General features: G+C 55.6%; 1 protein-coding gene across 27 annotated transcripts in view; it reads right to left on the bottom strand.

Moving 5' to 3' along the window:
- Positions 1-303: 303 nt before the first annotated feature.
- Positions 304-18781, bottom strand: part of STX16 (syntaxin 16) — a 37744-nt gene continuing 19266 nt past the window's right edge. For 6 of the 27 annotated variants that reach the window (XM_085002625.1, XM_085002622.1, XM_005673053.4 and 3 more), the window contains 7 exons: positions 16044-16151; positions 15522-15662; positions 14505-14670; positions 13184-13275; positions 12535-12678; positions 10845-10925; positions 5951-8698 (listed from right to left, as the gene is read on the bottom strand). In XM_085002625.1, coding sequence (XP_084858751.1) covers positions 8594-8698; positions 10845-10925; positions 12535-12678; positions 13184-13275; positions 14505-14670; positions 15522-15662; positions 16044-16136 — 822 coding nt within the window. In that variant the 5' untranslated portion in view covers positions 16137-16151 and the 3' untranslated portion in view covers positions 5951-8593. 27 annotated transcript variants of the gene reach the window in all.

Here is an 18781-nt window from a genome sequence, read left to right as displayed (position 1 = left end):
TTGGTGACTTGGCTGAAGTGGGGTCGGCCAGCTCGCCTCATATGGTCAGGATGCACTTCCCCCCTCCGACTTAACAGAACTGAAGTCGGTTTCCTCCGTAGGATGCGTGGAGTGACACGCGGAGCCCACGAGAATGTTCTGTTTCCTGACCACCTCTCCCCCCACGGCTTTCAAATCCAATAAGCCTCTCTGCCGGAAGCCAGCCCGCTAGTCTCCCGTCATCTGCTCCCGTCTGTGCTCGCTGCCTGCTACTGCGGAGGCGAGACGACCAGGACGTGTCAGGTGTGGGCTCCACGGCACAAAGGCAAATGCAGCGTCTCCTTTTCAAAAAAAGATAAAGACAACGAAAACGAATTTCAAGGTGCTGACAGCAGAGCCCTGAGCCCAAAGCAGGCGTGTGTGACTGCCGCGGCTGCGGGCCCGGGGGTCGGCCTGGTCCCCTCACGCACGTACCTGCATCTTTCCGGACCGCGGTTCCACGAGCCCCGTCAGGCGGGCTCCTGGGTCTTGGGCACGTGCTGCCCTGCGAGTCCTCCTGCCCTCTCTGGCCCCCAGGCTCCCTGGGTTCCTGCCTCGCCCCTCGTGCCGCATCGGCCATGTTCCCAAGGAGCCCCGATTCCCCCCCGTCACGGGAACAGTTGTGAAGATGCCCAGGACGGCACAGCGAGTGCGCGCCCGGCTCCCCGGGCATCGTCGCTCCTGCTCCTCTTAAAGGACAGAGGCAGGGGCTGTTTCAGAGGGACCCTCCGCTGTTCTTTGCGGCGGCTCTCGGCAAAGAGCCTTCACCCCTGACAGCAAAGCTACGCGGCCGGTTCAGACCCTTCCTTCTCCCTTCCTCCCTCCTTGTTCTGAGAACGGCACCCACTGGGATCCTCAAATTCGACTTGCCTTTGGTGGGAGGTGCAACCAAGCCCACATCGTGGTAGAAGGTTGCTCTTGGCCCCTGAGAGCAGAGAGCTCAGATTTTACTGCTCGGCTAAGGAGAGGAAGGTACCAGCGTCCGGGTTCGTGAAGTTTTCTCCCGAAAATATCTTATCTAAGGTTTTCCCAGAGCACAGGGCACAGGGCCTCACTCCTGATCGGCACCCGGAATTCCTTTCAGGACTTGCTGTAGGTACAACTGGATGGTGGGCAGCTCTTGGTTTTCCAGCTGTTTCCTCCCTCCCTCCCTCCCTTTTCTTTCTTTCTCTTTCCACTTGCATTTTTTGAATATGTAAATCATTTCTGCAGTTCAAGAGATGCAGCTGTAAAAGGGACTGTGCAGAGAAATCTCCGGTCCCTACCACCCCTTGCCACGTTCTCCCCCAGGAACCGTTTTTATTGCTGTTTCGTTTATCTTTCCTAGTTCTCTCTGAAAATAAAAAACAAGATTATATATATTCACGGGTGTTCCACAAAGGAGAGCATATGGCACCTCATCTTCTGCTCTTTGCCTTAAAAGCACATTTATGTGAGTAATCTGATCTAAAGCCCTGGGTTTTTACCTTCCGCTATCAGCAGGATGAGAGAATGTATTGATAAAAATGTGCTAGTGGAAGCAGCACTTATTAACAACGAACAGGTCCTTCTACCATCAGTTCTTAGGGCTTGTGGTTAAATTGGGGGCCGGAGGGTCTGAATCAGCTGCTCTTGGAGCTCTCTGGCCAGGTCAGCAGCCTAAATTATGCTCCCAGGAAGGGCCTGGTGTCAGATAGTAATAAGCCACCTGACTCAGGAACCAAGTGTCTCCTCACGCCTCCGCACCAGCAAGACCCTGTTTGGAGTTGCTGAGGTTTCCAAAGGGCACGCCGAAGACCTAGAGGCTGGGGAGTGGGGGCTCGGCTGCAGGAAGAGGGAAATCATTAACCGAGCCAACGAGGTCCCACCGTCCTTGAGGCAAACTCGGCGTAAGGAAGTGCAGATGGACAGGAAGGCAGAGGAGGGGGTCCCTGTTTATTCTGATCAAGAAGCCATTTCTTTTGGAAAACCTGGGCTTACAGGACCCTTCCGCATAGCCCGCGTCTCTGGTGCCTTGAAAATGACTCAGACTTCAATAACCTGAGTCACATTTTGTTTTTCTGCCCCAGGAACACTCTGGTATCTATGGGCAGTAGCTAAATGTGGATCTCTTAAAAAGTAAAAAAGAATCTGAAATCTGTGGCTGAGGACTTGGGCAAGCTGGGCAGGATGATGCAAAGGGTGGGGGAGGGAAGACTCTTCGGAAACGGATGGGTATTTTTCAGGCCTGTGAGAAGGACATTCAGAATTTTTTCCTCACTGAATCTGGAAGGTTCCACGTTCTGGGCTTGTTCCAAGCCACGGGTGGGAAGGGCGAAAATGGAGTCGTCTCAAAATGCAGGTGAAAATGCCAGGTTTGAAATAAGATCATGTACCCCTGTCCCGTGATTTACAGACCCTGAGTGACGTCCTAAGGCAGAGAGAGGGAAAAGCATTCCGGTCAGGTCTCCTAACATCCTCGTAAACTCAGTCATACCCCAACACTGCCTATGAGAACCCTGAGAAGACACTTCGAGGTCTTCTTCCTGACACGGGGAACGCAGAGCAAACATGCACCGTCAGGGTCTCTCTTCTAAAGCACGGTTTACATGGGACGCTGGGAATTCCGCAGGATGTGAAGCTTCAGAGTGCACACACCAAGAATGCCCCCTGGTCCGTTTTTCTTGCTTTCAGTGAGAGGCTCCTTCCCAGCTCCTAATTCTCTTGGGGCCCTGACGCGGGAGTGGGGAGGTGGGCCGAGAACAGTGCCCGGCGTGGGGGCTGCGGCGATCCGAGGAGGCGGGAGAGGGGGACCCGGAACGGCAGCCAGCGCTGGGCTTTAGCAGGTCAGGGTTCACGATCTGCCGGGTGTCTGCGGCCTCACCAGGGCCTCTCGCCTGGCACTGTTGTGCAAAAACACACCACCACGCATGCCTCCGTGAGGCACAATGCAGGCGCTGAAGTTCTGTGTAAATTTAATTATTAGCATGAACTGAAGGTACGGTCACCGTTTAACTCAGCCGACCTTTTAAATGGATAACCAACCTGGAGGCTTAATTGGATTTACAAAAATCAATTTCTAGCCACTGCACAGCGTGGAAATGAAGCACTACGTTCTCAGGCGACTGTAAAAGCCGTTCTGCTCAAGACTTGTTTTTATTATTTACAACGGTTAGCACGACGGGCTCCATCGTGGGGAGCGCTTTAGGTACACACACACCTTCTACACAAACAGCCGCACGCGCACACGCACGCGCGCCCCCAGGCAGGACACAGACGTGGCATCGCCGTCCTCTCCTCGGCCGTCTTAGTCACCAGCCGCCAAACTGCTTCACACCAATTACACCAAAAACTGAGCTGGGAATGATGACATACCACCGCTTGCAAATCTCTCTTCGCCTCGGTCAGCTCTAGTCTTTGTAAGAAGGGGAGGAAGAAAAAAAAAAATCCTTGAGGAAGGTTTTACCAAATCACATCCTGACCATTCAATCTTTCTCGAAGAAGGTCATTTCATTTGATGGAACGAAATGAACAATGCAAGCAACAGTAGGGGTCTGGAAACTGGGAAGTCACCCAGTTGTGTGCCCCTGGCCAGCCCTCTCTGTGTCCCCATCTGGGAAAGGGGAAGGCGGGGGGGCTCGGAGGGAGAGAGTCCATTTCCCAGACAGCTGGTGAAAACGGACGTCTCGTCGTGCGTCCTGAGTCAGAACATCGAGTTCAAAAAAAAGCCAACCAAAAAAACATTTGAGTCCCTCAGCACTTCCTCCGAGACGGAGACTAAATGATGCAAACCCGAGCCCTCTGTGGCTCCGTCGTAACAGTGATCAGATAAGAGAAACAGTGATTGCTAATGGTGGAATTTGGACAGTTAGCAGAAAGCCGTTTTGGAATAACAGCTGACAAACAGAAATCGCTAAGCCTGGTGGTCCTTTGCACTAGGCCCAATTTAAAGTGCACTGTGTGGAAGGGAGCCGCGCTTAAATGGCCCACGTCAGCGCTGGAACGGAGGCCCACACAATTGTCCCCCAGCATCAGGACGGTCCAGAGAGCTCACTTGGACAACTGGACAAATGATTATTGTCTTCTGCCTCAACTGACCAGATAATCGTACATAAGTGTCTGCCATCTGATGCTGTGGGCTGTCCCTCTGTGCTGTGAGGAGACCCAGCCGCCCACTGGCCGAGGGGCAGCGGAGACGAGGCGCACACAGCCCACGGCTGACAGCCACCGTCCAACGCCAAGGCCGGAACCGGAGGCTCCGGACGCCCACCCAGCACCCTCGTGGGTCCCGATACCCACCATCTGAAGGGGGCTGTGTTCCCCCAACTTAAAAACAAAACTAGACAAAAACATCAGGCCACAAGGTCAGAGGAAATCAGGCCTTGTTGTTAAAGGGTCACACGCAGGGGTGGACAGTTCAGGCCGCGTGTCCACGTGCGCAGGGCTGGGCTCCCAGACGGAGCCAACACCAGATGGGCCACATCCACCTCTCTAAGTCCTTGAAGAAGAGCAAACTGGGGACAACGCCTCGAGGCATTCGACCCGGCCAAGTGCAGGCCCATCTGCCTCACCCGCTACCGTCGCCGTTGCTGTGGAGACGGCCTCTGGACCAGAGTAAGGAGTCCCAGGGACCAGAATTCGGCCAGCACGGAGGGGACACGCCACCTAACAACCCGGGGAACACACCAGGCTCAGCCAGCAAGTCATTCTGCTGTGCCTGACCCGTCACGATGGACAGACCGGAAGAATTCCAGGGGGCTCAAACCTGGGGTTAGGATCAGACGTCTCAGGCGAGGGTCACTCATCTAGCAGGGCTGACCCCATGCAGCCTGTCCCCCTGCGGCCCACGTGGGCCCTCGGACGGACCCACCCAGCACTCCACACGCCACACTGCCTGCCTCCGGGCCGGTCACACCTCAGGGCCGGCTCCCAGGCAGCTCTCCGACCGGCAGGCATGGCCGGTCCCTGTGTCTACACACGCTCGGTGCCATTTCAAGAGAGGGCCACTGCGGACACGGGCGGGAACGTGACGGGCTGCCACTCGGGCGCACACCCAGTGCCCACGTGAGCTGCCTCGCCTGCCCCAGCCCCGTGGGGGTGGAGGACTTCTTCCGTGTCTACCTTCTGAAGGGGGAGTGATTCGGGGACGCAGCCAACAGCCGGCAAGCACGCGGGGACTGCGGGTCCAGCCAAACGCTCGGTCGGCGCACGGGAAGGAGGGCTGCTTCTTCTGCGGGGTTCCCGGGCACCCAGGACAGCGAGCTGCCGGGGCCGACGTGGCCCTGGAGGACCAAAGGCCCGGCTGGCCACACAGGGGCTGCCTGGGAAGTCACCCCGCTTTCCCGCGGGTGGACTCGGTGGTTAACTGAACAGACGGCCTGAGGGCGTGTGAGAGGGACAGTTAGCGCCGAGTTAACAAGGGGCCATCCCAGCGCCTGAGCAGCCCAGACGGGGACACACGCGGTCAAGGGGACGTGGAGGCCTGGCTTCGAGATCAACCGGCAAAACCCTGTCCCCGAAAGTTTCAAGTTAATAGGACAGGAAACGTGCAAAGCCCTCTAGAAAGTCCAATCTCTGGGAGCCTGTGTGTACGAGTTACCTCTCACCAAGGCACACGGACCTCGAGTTTTATTTGAAGGCCTCCGAGGCCTTGGTACATACAGAAAGCATACATTTTCTTAAGAAAAGTAATTATCTGCCCTTTCGTATGCTGGAGAGCAAATGGACGGGTCCCTTTGAAGCATCCCTTAGACAGGTGGATGGAATTTCAGAGAGTGAGTCACAGAGCAGCCACCAGCCCGGACCATCACAGAGCGGGCCGGGCGCTCCCAACGCAGACGCGGAGAAAGCGTGACGCCCTCGGTTAAAGTGCACACTAGGACGGCAGGGTCTCCGAGCTGCGCGACTGCTTTAGTGTACAAAAAACTTCCAGGAACAGTAAATGAGTTTTTAAAAAAGGACAAAAAAAGTCATCTTGGATAGAAGCGCTTCACTAATTGCTTTATTTAAGCACACAAGGAAACGTCTCATCTGACCAATTAGGTTGGAAAGGTTTTATTACCTTGAAGAAGCCATCAGCTAGGAGAAAACACCGAAAGCACTTGCGTCAAAACAAATAAATAACGCTTTCGCTCAGTCAGCACAGAACGAGGTAAATCTGCTCCACGCCCATGGCGAGCCAGCACCCCACCCCCAAATTAATAAAACGAGAGACAGCAGCTTTCAGGTACAATCGCGGGAAGATCGGGAGCTTCGGAGGCCCCTCAGTCAACCCCACATCTCTCCTCTGCACCCGGGCAGCACAGCCACCTGGACGCGTTCGAGACGGCGGGCATCCCGGCCAAGCCCGGAGCCCTGTGGCGGGTCCCCCCTGGGGGCACCTCCTGGCCGAGGGGAGAGACTGGACGGGCCTCCCCGCAGACCAGGAGTCACAGGAGGAGGGAGAACCCTCGCGGGCGCCTGGACACGCGTGGCCAAGGTCCCCCCACCCCCACCCCGCCCCCGGCCCCCTCCCCGGCTGCTGATCTTCCCCGAGTAAAGGCTCAACAGGAGGACACAGCCTTGGCGCCCAGAGTCGGGTGCTCGCGCCCCCGGGCCACGTCCCAACTTGGGACCCGCCCTTGGGACCCGTCCGAAGTGGGCCAGCGGGGCTTTAGCCGGCCCTGCACGGGTTCCAGGCAGCACAGGCAGTTGCCCCGGTCCCACACGGGACCCTTAAACCATTTCTAGTCAGACTCATCATTTCCCCCAAATGAGTTGGGTAAAAAAACCCAACTCTAATCACCCTATTTATGGAAAATAAATGCAAATAAACAGCGACCCTTTCTCTCGGGCTGGTGAGAACAGTAGCCTGGTATCACCCCCGCAGACGCTCTGGGAGCGGAGGCCCTCACCTCGACAGCCCGCCCCAGGAGCAGCCCGGCTCCACCAGCCCAAGACCACTGGGACTGGGGAGCCCACGGCCACTCTCGGGACCACAGAAGCCCCACATCTCGGGGGCCACCGAGGAGGGCTGGCCTCTTCCCCCCAACCTTCTGTCCCAGTGAGCTGCCGTCGGGGACGCCAGGGCGCCCTTAGAGTGTCCTACGGCCAGCAACTGCCTGGCATCGTAACCCACTTGGAAGGGAAGGCTGGGCGGGGATCTGGGCTTTAAGTCCACGGTCTGTTTGGACAGCTCTGGACTGGAGCTTAAATTTCTGGAAGTAACTCCAAAGTCAATTCCAGAGAGTCATTGTATGGGACTTGCCCAAATAAAATGTAGCACAGGTGACGAGGTCGTGCTTTTTAAAAACATTTTAAGAGCCATCCAAAATGACCCAAAGAATCATCAACAGTATCCCGGTGTCTCAGGACCAAGGAGAAGGTGAAGGGCTTCAGGTTCCAGCTAGCCTCACCTTCCCGGGCGGCTCCACAGGCCCAGGAATACATTCGAGCACCGCACGGAGGGCAGGTGAGGACACAGCAACGTCCCCTGTGACGACCTGCTCCACACTTACACCACCGAGGGCGGTTCTGAGCCACAGTTTCACAGCCTGCAGGCACAGGCCTGCGATCCGGGGATGCTCCGTGGCAGTGGAGGGGTCGATAAATCAAACCACCGGTGGAATATTTTACTCTGAAATGGAGTGATGTTGGGTTAATAATTTGAGATGCACTAATCCTAAACGGGCTGACCCGTTTCCAATGGCCTCTGTGTAAATTCACAGCTCATTAGCCGGAGGCTGGTTTGCACAGGTCATTATGTGGTTACTGTCTGAGTAACGGACTGCGCCGCGACGGCTGCAGACGGGCACAGGGACAGGCCGGCTGACGCCGGTGACTTTCGCCCCACGGCCAAGCTTCCTTTCAATGGGGGCCTATTTAAAATCACCAACTCTGGAATTTCGGTGGTTTTGCTTAGTAACGCCTTTTGTTGACAGCGGGAAAGGGAGCGCACAAGTGTGAGACGAGGACGAGGACGACTCCAGTTACAATTAATTCAAACTTAGGAAGCTGTTTCAACTGGCCCATCTAAACGCGTTAATTAACATCAATGATGGCTTCTTATTCTTCACACTTTGTTACTCTGATCATTAACAGTGATGGAAAAGCTAGATTAAGCTAATGGGGAACGGATTATAAATCCTTAAAGGACTTCTCAGTTTGTTTTCAACTGGAAAATAGATAGAGAAAGATGGAGAGGCATTTTTGCCTCTACTCATACATTTTTGGTACCAAACTTCTTAAAAACCAGATGGTTTAAAAAAAATTTTTCCAAAAATTATCTTAACATGCTGCTCAGACATGACTGCTAAAAAAGTAGCATGTACACATATAATATTGAACAGCTTGAGGAGCGCCTGTAAACGTTACACTCGTTTTCTCTTTCTTAAAAGAAAAAAAAAGAAAAGCAATGATAACCAAAGAGAGAACTCATCTCTATCCCGCAGCAGGTCCCAGGTCCTGAGAGTCTTGCCACTGAAGGAGGAACAGCGGCCCTCCCCGCCGCAGCACCCCTGGCCTGGGCCGAGTCTGGAACCGCTCCGGCCGCCCGGGCCGGCCACACCTGTGCAGGAGCCGCGGGCGCCGAGCCCCGCGCACCCAGATCCACACGCCGCACCCACGGACCCGACGCTGCTCAGTGAGACTTCACGCCGACGAGGACAACGATGAGGACAATGACGATGACAAGTAATATTAAAATCACAAGCATCTTCCGATTCTTCTTCTGATACTGCTCTGCCTACAGAAAGAGGAGGGAAAAAGGCTGTCATTCTCCCCAGAATTCGAAATCAAGTCTCGCTGTCTCCAGTCCTGGGCTGCCGGCGGCACCCGCACACCTGGCGCCTCTGGTCCAGGCTCCAGCACCACACTCCCTTCCATCAACTCCAGCGAGTTCCACCAGCCTGAGTCCCACCAACCCGGAGCTCCCTATTGACCCGGGGGTCATGAAAGCCTACACGGTGGACCCGCTACCACACGGAGGCGGGCGGGCGGGCGACGCCGCCGGCTCTGCTCGGGTCCGAGTGGACTGCTTCTCCTGGCTTCTGCCGGCACTGCCTGCAACCATCCGCTCTTCCAACCGAACCTCCTGCTTCCCGACGCAGTTCTCAGGGCGAAGGCACAGCGTCCCCACCAAGAACGCAAATGGCCGGCTAAGGTCACCCCAGCCGCAGGGAGGGCCCCAGGGCCCCAGAGAAGCTTGTTTTCCACCTCCTTAGAGCTCAGAAACAAGGCAAAATGCACCCTTTGAAACAGAAGCGGGAAAGTCGGCCCCGGGGTGTCAAGTGCAGAAAGAACCCTCCTGAGACACGTTCTCCTGTGCCTCTGGGACACGCGGTCGTGTGACGCACACAGCAGGGACAGCAGGGCCACGAGGGCGTCCTGCCCGCGATGGGGAGGCCGCGTCCCGCCCTGGCACGGTGCTGCTGCCTGGCAGGGAGGGCAAAGGCACAGAGGAGACAGCCTGATGGGAAGCCCTGCTCTAAGCACCCAACCTCTCCCGCCCTCCTGCCACGCCACCTGCGCGGGCCTGCCCACCTCCCAGCAGCCACGTGGCCACGGGAGCAAACAGCAGGACGCATGGTCCACCTGTCTGGGGGGCCCGGCCAGTGTGAAGCAATAGCTTCACCCCGACACGAGCTGTCTGCTGAGGAACCGAGAGCAAGGGCCCTGGGAGGGGGCAGTGCCCGCAGCCCCCGGCGCCTGAAAACGACCACGGCTCACACAGCAGGGCCGCAAACACGATCGTCAGCTCCCACAGGACTGGGGCTCCGCCGTGGAGGAGGCTTCTCCCTTGCCCGTGTCCTACCACAAAATGTGTCTCCCACGCTTTTATTTAAGCAACTTCAAAAACCAATGCATAATGCAACAGCATCTGAAAATCCAGGTATTACAGAGCGAGAAACGCAAGTCAGCCCTCACTCTTGTAACACACAAGGCTTAGCAACCAAACGAACCCGATGCTTCAAAAGCCCTGTGTTCGTAGGAGGCAGGCCTCTGCTCTCTCAGGACCTGCTGCAGCCTCGCGCTGCCCGGCACATGCTGCGACGAGCACGTGGAAGAGGCGGTGGGGCTTCCGGTCTGGCCCGCGTGAGGCCTGGGGCGACCGTCACTACGGCCATCTCTGCCCCGGGGGCGGCCGGTTGCAGAGAAAGGACAGAGGCGCACACTCGTGAAGCAGGAGAACGACCGTCGCACGTGGCTAGAAACACCGGCAGGCCTCAAAGACACGAGGAAGTGGACAGGACGTATTTTACGTGTGAAGCACTCGTTCCTTCTAAAGGAAGCACACACCGAAGTACCCGAGAGCCGCCCAGCAGCGCACCATTATTTTGAACCAATACCCTGAGCCGCATTCCTGAAGGAGCCACCGGATTAGCAAAGACCCAGCGCGACTGCTCTCACTGCCACGGACCACGCTGTCCTCAAGGGAGCGCACGGGCACGTACCGGGCAGCTAAAAGGCAGCGGGAGAGTCTCATCTTCCCCAGCAGCACTTCATCAGAGAACAGCCCCGACAAGACAGGCAGATGGAATGCCCCCCCGTATGTTAACGCAGTCCATTCCCCGACACCAGACCACCCGAGGAATAAAACCATTTCTAAAAGGAGAAAAGCCCAGTTCCTTCAGATGTGCTGTCACGGAGGGGCGTGCTCGGCAATTTCAAAGCTCAGTGGCAGGTGCACCCGGGCTCACTAACTGCAGGACAGCGGCGCGGCCCCGGGGTCGGGGTCGGCCCTGACGGCGGGGCCGCCGGGCGCTCCTCCGCCCTATCTTGCCCGCTGACGCCAGGCCAGAGGCTGAGGCTGTTTTGACGGCCGAGGCGCCTCTTATGACTGCTTGGGGTCTGGTAAGAATTGCTCCCGTTCTCAGCCCCTGCGAGATTACCTTGTGAAGCTGCTTCAGGCCGTCCTCCGTCTTCATACAGGCTTGTTCAACACTGTAGTCGATCCTATCGAGGACGGTGCCCTGAGTGACAAACGACACAGGTGATGCACAGCCACCCCGGGGACGGAACGTCCACAATGAGGTGCAGGGGGAACGGCTCCGACTAGGAACCGGAGGTTGGGGTTCCATCCCTGGCCTCGCTCCGTGGGTTAAGGATCCGGCGTTGCCGTGACCTGTGGTGCAGGCCGGCATGCGTAGCTCCCATGAGACCCCTGGCCTGGGAACCTCCACATGTCTCAGGTGTGGCCCTAAAAAGCAACAAAAAAAAAGAGAGAGATGCAAACTGCAGACATCATTATCCACAGGATTATGTTTTACCGAACTGTGCTGTAAAGACACACACCGAGAGCTCTGGAACCCACCACCAAGCGGTGTCGGGCCCTCGGGCAGAGAGCTGTGTCAGCCCATGAGAAGGGAACACTGCCAAGTGGCGGTTCCTTTCGGATTTAGCCGCTGCAGCACAGGCCGTACTCCGACTCGGTGGGGCTTTAAAAAATACACGGTTCGGTGGGAGTAGCCTGAGGGGTGAAAGGCTTGTTTCTGCACCCATTTTTTTGCTTAAATTCTTGGATTCGAGGAGGCAGGGAACACCAGGGGAGCCAGACCTGGTGATAATGAGGTCTGGAAGCGGACTATCACGCCTGTCCCTGACCGGCAGGTGTCCGTGGGTCACAGCAATGACAGCAGGCTCCCATCCACCGCGTAACGCTACACATTCGCCTTGGGGAGAATTTGGTTTTTGCTTTTTTTTTTTTTTTTTAAGGGCTGAGGCATATGGAGGTTCCCAGTCTAGGGGTCAAATCGGAGCTGTAGCTGCAGGCCTACACCACAGCCACAGCAACGCAGGATGCGAGCCACGTTTGCAACCTACACCGTGGCTCACAGCAATGCCAGATCCATCACCCTCTGAGCGAGGCCAGGGATCAAACCTGCATCCTCACGGGTGCAGGTTAGATCATTAACTGCTGAGCCATGACGGGAACTCTGAGAATTTGGTTTTGAATTGTTTCATATCTTGGTTCGAATAGAAAGAAGGGAGCACTGGGCTTCAGGGAGGAACAGGGCTCCTGACGGAAACGTGTGGTGCCAGGAGCACTGCTGCTGCTGCGGGTAAGTAAGGTAACTAGACCTTCCACAGCCTCCATGCTCCGTTTTGCGGCAGGTTTCAGGGGGCCTGCTGGCCAGATAATAAAACACCCTAATCAGATTGTAACGGCAAACAAACAAATTAATTCTCCTTGAAAGCCAGTGGTTCCAGGGGCCGTGACACAATGACCTGCCCGAACGAGAGGGGAGACCTCGTCTGCGGCAGGAAGCCCGCTGAGGGCAGGCAGACCCAGCCAGGCCCACGGCAGGGCGCTCGGTGAGCATTCTCGGGCCACAGGCGAGGGCGTGAGGACGGCCACCGACCACCGATGGGCAGCTCTTTACGTAAGATAAGGTGTATCGGCACTTTTACAGGGAATGACAGCAGTATATGTACACAGTCTGTACACACACACACACACACACACACACGGGGGAGTAGGTTCAGAACTGCCGACGGCCGTGCAGGAGCCCTGCTGCAGGACGCGGAGAAGGACTAGATGTCACGGCAGGAGAGGCCGCGGGTGAGGAGGCCTGCGCGCACCTGCTCTACAATCATGGCTCCCAGGTCCCTGAATATCTCGTTCAGGTCGGAAATAGACTGGACAATCTGGCGAATCTCCCGCTCCCTCTCCTCCACCATCAGCGTGTTCTGCTCCACCAGCACCAACTGGTCATCCGTGAAACCCTAGCAGAACAAAAAGTACCACGTGGGTAGGTTAGAGCTTTTCCCCCGAAGAAGCTATGCTGTACCATTTGAGAGATAACGTAAAGGAAGTAAACGCTGAAACTACTTCCGTAAAGCACAGACACAAGCACTGATTTTTCCCTCACAGGAAAGATCCAAAGTCCCGCATCGGGTGGGCTCTAAGGCACGGGCACCATCGGCCAAGCAGGGGGCAGAGCCCTGTGTCTGCAGCCACGCAGGGGCGAAGGAGCCAAACCACCGGGGAGACGCTTGTGCATCTCGCAGCTCTTCCCGGGCATGGGGTGTGCAGACTGCTTTCCGGAAGGTTCTGGAAGGCAGAGTACAAGGCCTCCCTGTGGCCTCTGGAAAGGAAGAAACAGTATGGCCCCCATGGCCGTTCTTCCGCCTGCTGCAAAAGCCACCTGACGGAGGCGCGCGTCGCCCGCGCTGGTCCACTGGCGCCGCACGGCGCCGAGAGCAGTCCAGCCTGCAGCCCCTCACGTACCCGATCGTAAAGCGTATTATCCTCGCCATCGTCCATCAGTGGCACTGATGTATCAAAAAAATGCTGGGACCTTTCCTCTCGATTCTTCATGCCTGTCACGGAGAGGAACGCACTTTACTCGAATGTGCCAACCAGCCGGGTCACTGTTCCGCCATTAAAAGGGGGACTCTAAAGCAACACTCGACGGCCAGGACAGAGGTACTTTAAAAGAAGCCCGTCTCACCACCGGCAGAGGTGGGGGGTAAAGGACCACCAACATGCAACGCAGGCGAGGGCTTGGGGTCATTCAAGACAAAGACCACACTGGCAGATGCCACGTGGGTGACAAAATGACACGACCCGTGAGAATCCCTACGTGAAAAAGAAAGAACGTGACGGCTGTCACAAAACAGTAAAACAGGAATCAGTATCTCTTTCTAAAAGCATCTCTTGTGAGAATTCCAAAGGGCCCTGAGCAAATCCTAGACGTAAGGAAATTAAAACGCGAATGTGCCTGGTGTCAGAAGGAGGGAGCAGCGGTGTTTTGGGAGCAGGGGAGGTGCTACTGATTACAATGGCGGCAAGCGAAACCTGGCTTACGGGGCAGTTTGGACGGGGATGCGGCTGGACCCTGACTGCACTGTCTGGGAAGGAAAGGGAGGCTGGCGACTGCGGGCCGGGGAGCGGGATCTGTTCAGACTGCCCGGGAGAGGAGCGCGGGCACACTCTCCGATGCTTTAGCTGCTGTGCAGACGCAAAGCTTTCCTGCGATTACAATAAATACACTTTAACTACTTATCGGCAGGTCCCCCAACCCTCCTGTCTAGAAAGTGACATGGGGTGTTTGTTTTTCTTTCTTTCTTTCTTTCTTTTTGGCCACACCTTTGGCATGTGGAAGTTCCTGGTGAAGGACCTGGCATGGTCACTGCTGTGGCACAGGAAGATCCAACCCGTGTCACAGCAGTGACCATACCGGGTCCTTAACCCATGGAGCCACCAGGGAACCCCAAGTGACAGGCTTTTTTTAACCACGCTAGACAGGTTTCTCAAATTCTTGAAACTCGACTCAGCGTAAGTTTCTGTTTTGGTTTGTTCTTTCCGATGTGACCTGCTCCGACACCCTGGCCGGTGCCGTCCTCCACCCGGCCTGGCTCCACCCTGGGCTGCGAGGGAGCTTCTTTTTGTCGAAAGGTGGGGATGAGCTCCAAAGCCAAGCGCGAAAGGCGCGGGACAAAAGGCAGAACAGACAGCAAAACAGGAGGATGAAAACCACCGCGGCTCCGTGGCTCCAGGGCTGACCCGCCCGCGGCCCTGCAGCCCTCCCTCCGCCCGGGACACTCACGCTTCAGGTAGCCGGACTGCGCGAGCCGGAAGCCGGTGGACAGCTCCTGCAGCGCCTGTGCCAGGGAGGCCACCACATTGCGCAGCAGCCGCTCCTCCTGCTCCGAGCAGGCCCTGCGGGCCCGGCTGGGCAGAGCCTGCACCGCGCGCTGGCACCTGTGGAAGAGCTGGGAGAACAGGCCGGGCTCACAGCAGGCCGGGCAGGGGCCCCTGCGCTCTCGGCCCGAGGGAGACACAGGGCTCCGCCCGGCTGAGAAGCCAGGGGATGAAAACGCTCAACGGGACGGGACGCGGCCCGGGGCCGCCGCGTCTGCGGGCTGCACGCCCGGCCGGCTGCCGCGTCCTTGCGCCCAGAAGGAGGTATCACTCCGTCCCGCCTTCGTCTCATTTAATCCTGACGGCCACCCCGAGAGAGGGGTGCCACTATCATCCGTCCCATGGTACAGACGGAACACTGGAGCCGGCGGGATTAAAGGAGAGCCAGGCTAAAAGCCAGGACCTAAACGTTCCAACGCCCCAGGGCTTCCCCACCCACCACCCCCTTCTGCTCATCAGCAACCCCGGAGGGCTAAACAAATGAAAAATGTAAGTGCTAGTTTACACACCAGTCGTAATTATTTTAAAATTATTCAAATTTAACATTTCGCAGGAAACGTCTCTGGGATACTAATAAATTCACTCTACAGCAAGAGCTCCCCATGTTTTCAACAACAAGCACCATTTTTTAACATGAAACAATTTTAAGCCCTCGCCTAACGGTAGACGTTACACGCTTTAAAATTCAGTGGCTGAACTCGGTGATGTTCTGAAGTCAAACTTCCAAATTAATCCACAGTAGTATTTAGAAACAACGGAAAGACACTCTCCCCCTGCAAAGCACGAAGCCCTGGAGAAGCCGGGCCTGCAGGGAACGCCAGGCTGGGCAGGGCAACTCCAGGGCTGCTCTGCAGGCGGGCGTGGACCGGGGAGGGAGAAGGCGGAAGGCAGCTTCGGGCCGGGGCCCCACGTCCACTCTCACCTGAGTGACCTCCTGAGTGGCGATTTCGATGGCATGCTCCTGCTCGCTGCTGTCGTCCAGGGTGGGCCTGTTTAAATGCTGGTCGTGGAGGATGGCTAAGTCCTTCATCTTCTGTTTAATTCGGCCAACGTCGCACTGTATCTAAACAGAGGGAATCACAGACCCCCACTGGCACCGGCTGGGTACCTGCCTGCCGCTGGAGCCATGCGCTCTGCTCAGAGTGCCCCGTTCAGTCTGCAGCTGACTTGTAGGCTCGGTGATGCCTGAGCAACTTTTAACTCAAGGGACCAGACATTCAAATACCACCCTTCTTGTTAGAGTTCTTCTACCTCTTTCTGTGACTGAGGTCGTTACCACTGAAGCCAAAACCGCGCGTGCACACACACGTGTGTAAAGTGCACAACCCCAAAGCCGGGCGCTTCCGGGTGCAGCCACACCAGTCTGCGGGGCAGAGGCCGCAAACAGGTGAGTATCACGCTTTCTTCAACAAACGAGAGAATGTGGAACGAACACTCGACTCACCTCGTCCACGCCATCCACCCACTTAGGGGGTGACTGCTTCGTCACGCCAATCGCTGCTTCTGGGTCCAGGCTGATGCCCGACACCAGAGCCATGCGGTCATCGGCCAGCTACAGGGAAATAAAGGGACATTAAAAGAAATCATTCACACTCAGTTCTGACAAGCACACTCTTCCTCCCTTTTAAAAGTGGCTCCCTCAGAAGGCGGAGAAACGGAGGAGCGGATGCACTTGCCTGGACTATAGACTTGCTTTGGGACTGCTGGCACTTAGAACTGTTTCCCTACCTTTTCATGCACCACTTCTTAATCTCCTTGGAAATACGTGTGAACATGAACTTGACTTGATCTGGCTATGGAAACGTAAGGAGAAGGTCAACAAAAGACCCTCAAAGGGAAAAACCCTCTTAGCACTGGTAACGACAGGGTGGCATGAACCTCAGCAATTAATTTGATCCGATAGACACAACACGTTACAAAAAAATTTCCAGGCTCTAAGTGGAATACAAACACTTCAAGTTTTACTTACATACGCTTAGCTTACTTTGTAAATAGGGTTGGTGCAGTTATCTTAGTCACAAGATCATTAACCATGTGTTAAAATGTGTGAAAGAATTGCCTTAAACAGTCAGCACATTACCCACCACTTGGCAAAAGCGAGCCTTAAAATCTCGGTGCAGTCTCACACTGTTGCTTCCTTTCTCTGGTTAAATGTCCACAGGCAACACTCTCACTTATTTTGAAATGCTAGCAACAGTTCTTATTTATTTTGCCTATATAACACACGGCCTTAAAACCCTTTAAGAGTGGGGGGGGGGGGGTGGCGGGTGTGATGGCTTAAGCTGTTCACTGCCTGGAGGCAGGGGACTGCTCAAAGGATGCTGAGGTGCCCTCCCCGGCTCAGCATTTACAAACACCCGTTTCAACAGATGTAAATGATGATCAAAAAATCATGGAACACAGCACACACACGAGCCCTTTCCGGGCAGTGCTCTGTACGTCTTCTAAGTCACACCGCAGAACTGGATGAACAATCCATACGGCTTTTCTTCCCCTTCCCTGCATGTCTCTAAATTTATTTCTGCCTTCATCCCGCAAATACTTGTTTGCTTTTCTAACAATAAAGGAACAAGGCAAAATTTTAAAAATCCTCAGATGAGGGGGGGAAAATATCATAGAAGGAAAAACCTAAATTAAAAAATTGCTTCAAGTAATAATGAGGCCTAAACCCTGACCGGAGAGGGGAGAGCAAAACGTCTCCGAGCATCCTGGAGCTTGCGTCCCCTCCCGGCCAGGCCTGGGGTGGTGCTGCCCGCACCTGCTCAGGGTGCTGTGTATTCAGGGAGCGTGTCTCACGCAACGACCACGCTGAAGGGACCAGCAGCCCCGTAACTGCTCCCCGGGCGTCTGTGAGTCGTGATCAGGGCCAGCGCACTCCGCCACCGCGTGGACCCTGCAGGCCTGGTGTCATTTCAGGTCTTAAACAAACGGTGCGTCATCCAGCCCGCTCTCTGGGGCTCTGCGTCTGTGACTCTGTGACGTGTTCTAGCCACCGCCGCCTTGTTTGCTAGGGAGAGTTCACTAATGGGAATCTGACATCCTTTTCATTATTTCCATCCTCACGAAGACTAGGTGAGCGGGGGACTATTACTCCAATCTGTCAAGGAGGAAACCGAAACTCAGAAAAGCTAAGTAGCTGGCCCAAGGTCACAAAGCTATTATGTGACAGATTAAAAACCCGGGTCGGCTGACGCCCGAAGCCCCGTCCACTCCACCAGCTGCCAATCACCCTGACAGGCCCATGAAATATACCTGTAACGTGCTAAGAACAGGGATCAGGACGCCAAGCCCTCGCATTAAAACACCACCACAAAGCACGGCCCTCCGGTCCACGCCCCAGCAGCCACAGCAGGGACCACAGGGCAGGGCGTGCAAGGCGCACACGCCGCGCCAGGCCTGCCCCACACGCGCCAGGAGGTACTTGACTCTGCGGGGGCCACGAGGACCGAAACCGAGGGGACAGGGCCCATGCCCAGCACCCAGCATCTGGCAGGCGCTAGACTGAGAGCAGCACCTGAACGGGAGTCTCCGCCGTTCACACGAGGCAGAACCCATGGGCCCCAGAACTGCCCCCAGGCCCGTGTATTGCTGACCCACTGCACTCCGACGACACCCCCTTTCAGCAAAGCCCCGATGCTTTTAAACTCTTGATCTCATTTTGTACTGTTTCTACTGTTTACTGTAAACTACAAAAAATACGTCTTAAAAATAAAGCTATCTGCAGAGTAATTAGCATCAATTTATCCCAAACAAGTGAGAAATGATAAATCACAAATGAAAATTCAGTTGAGATGGATTCAACCCTTTTTTAAGGAGGCCGTACTTGATCTTAAACAGCAGCTGCGCTCCCCCCCAAACGCAGAGAGAGCTGTGAACTCTCTCTCAACATGCTCTGGGGAAGCTTGCTGACAGGGAGGTCCCCACCTGACGGGGACAGAGGCCAGGCCACCTAGCTGGCTCCAGCCTTCCCACCTGCTGTGTCAGGGTTTTGCCAATAAGACAGAAGAGCTGATTCTTTGGGACGAAAAACTTTAAACAGGGAATAATTTGTCCCCTTTCTGATATAATCTATAGCAACAGCTCGTCACGATAAAGAAATGCAGCTGACGCAGAAGAAACATGTCATTTATCTTATCAGTAAGGGTTTGTAATATGTATCCACAGTATGCACTGCTTTTTTTT

The sequence above is a fragment of the Sus scrofa genome, chromosome 17, assembly GCF_054392235.1.
Source record: "Sus scrofa isolate SSC_HxYL_T2T_F1_AM1 chromosome 17, Sscrofa_HxYL_maternal_Yorkshire_Landrace_v2.0, whole genome shotgun sequence".
Taxonomy (NCBI): Eukaryota; Metazoa; Chordata; class Mammalia; order Artiodactyla; family Suidae; genus Sus; species Sus scrofa.
This window is presented reverse-complemented; position numbering and strand designations above follow the sequence as displayed.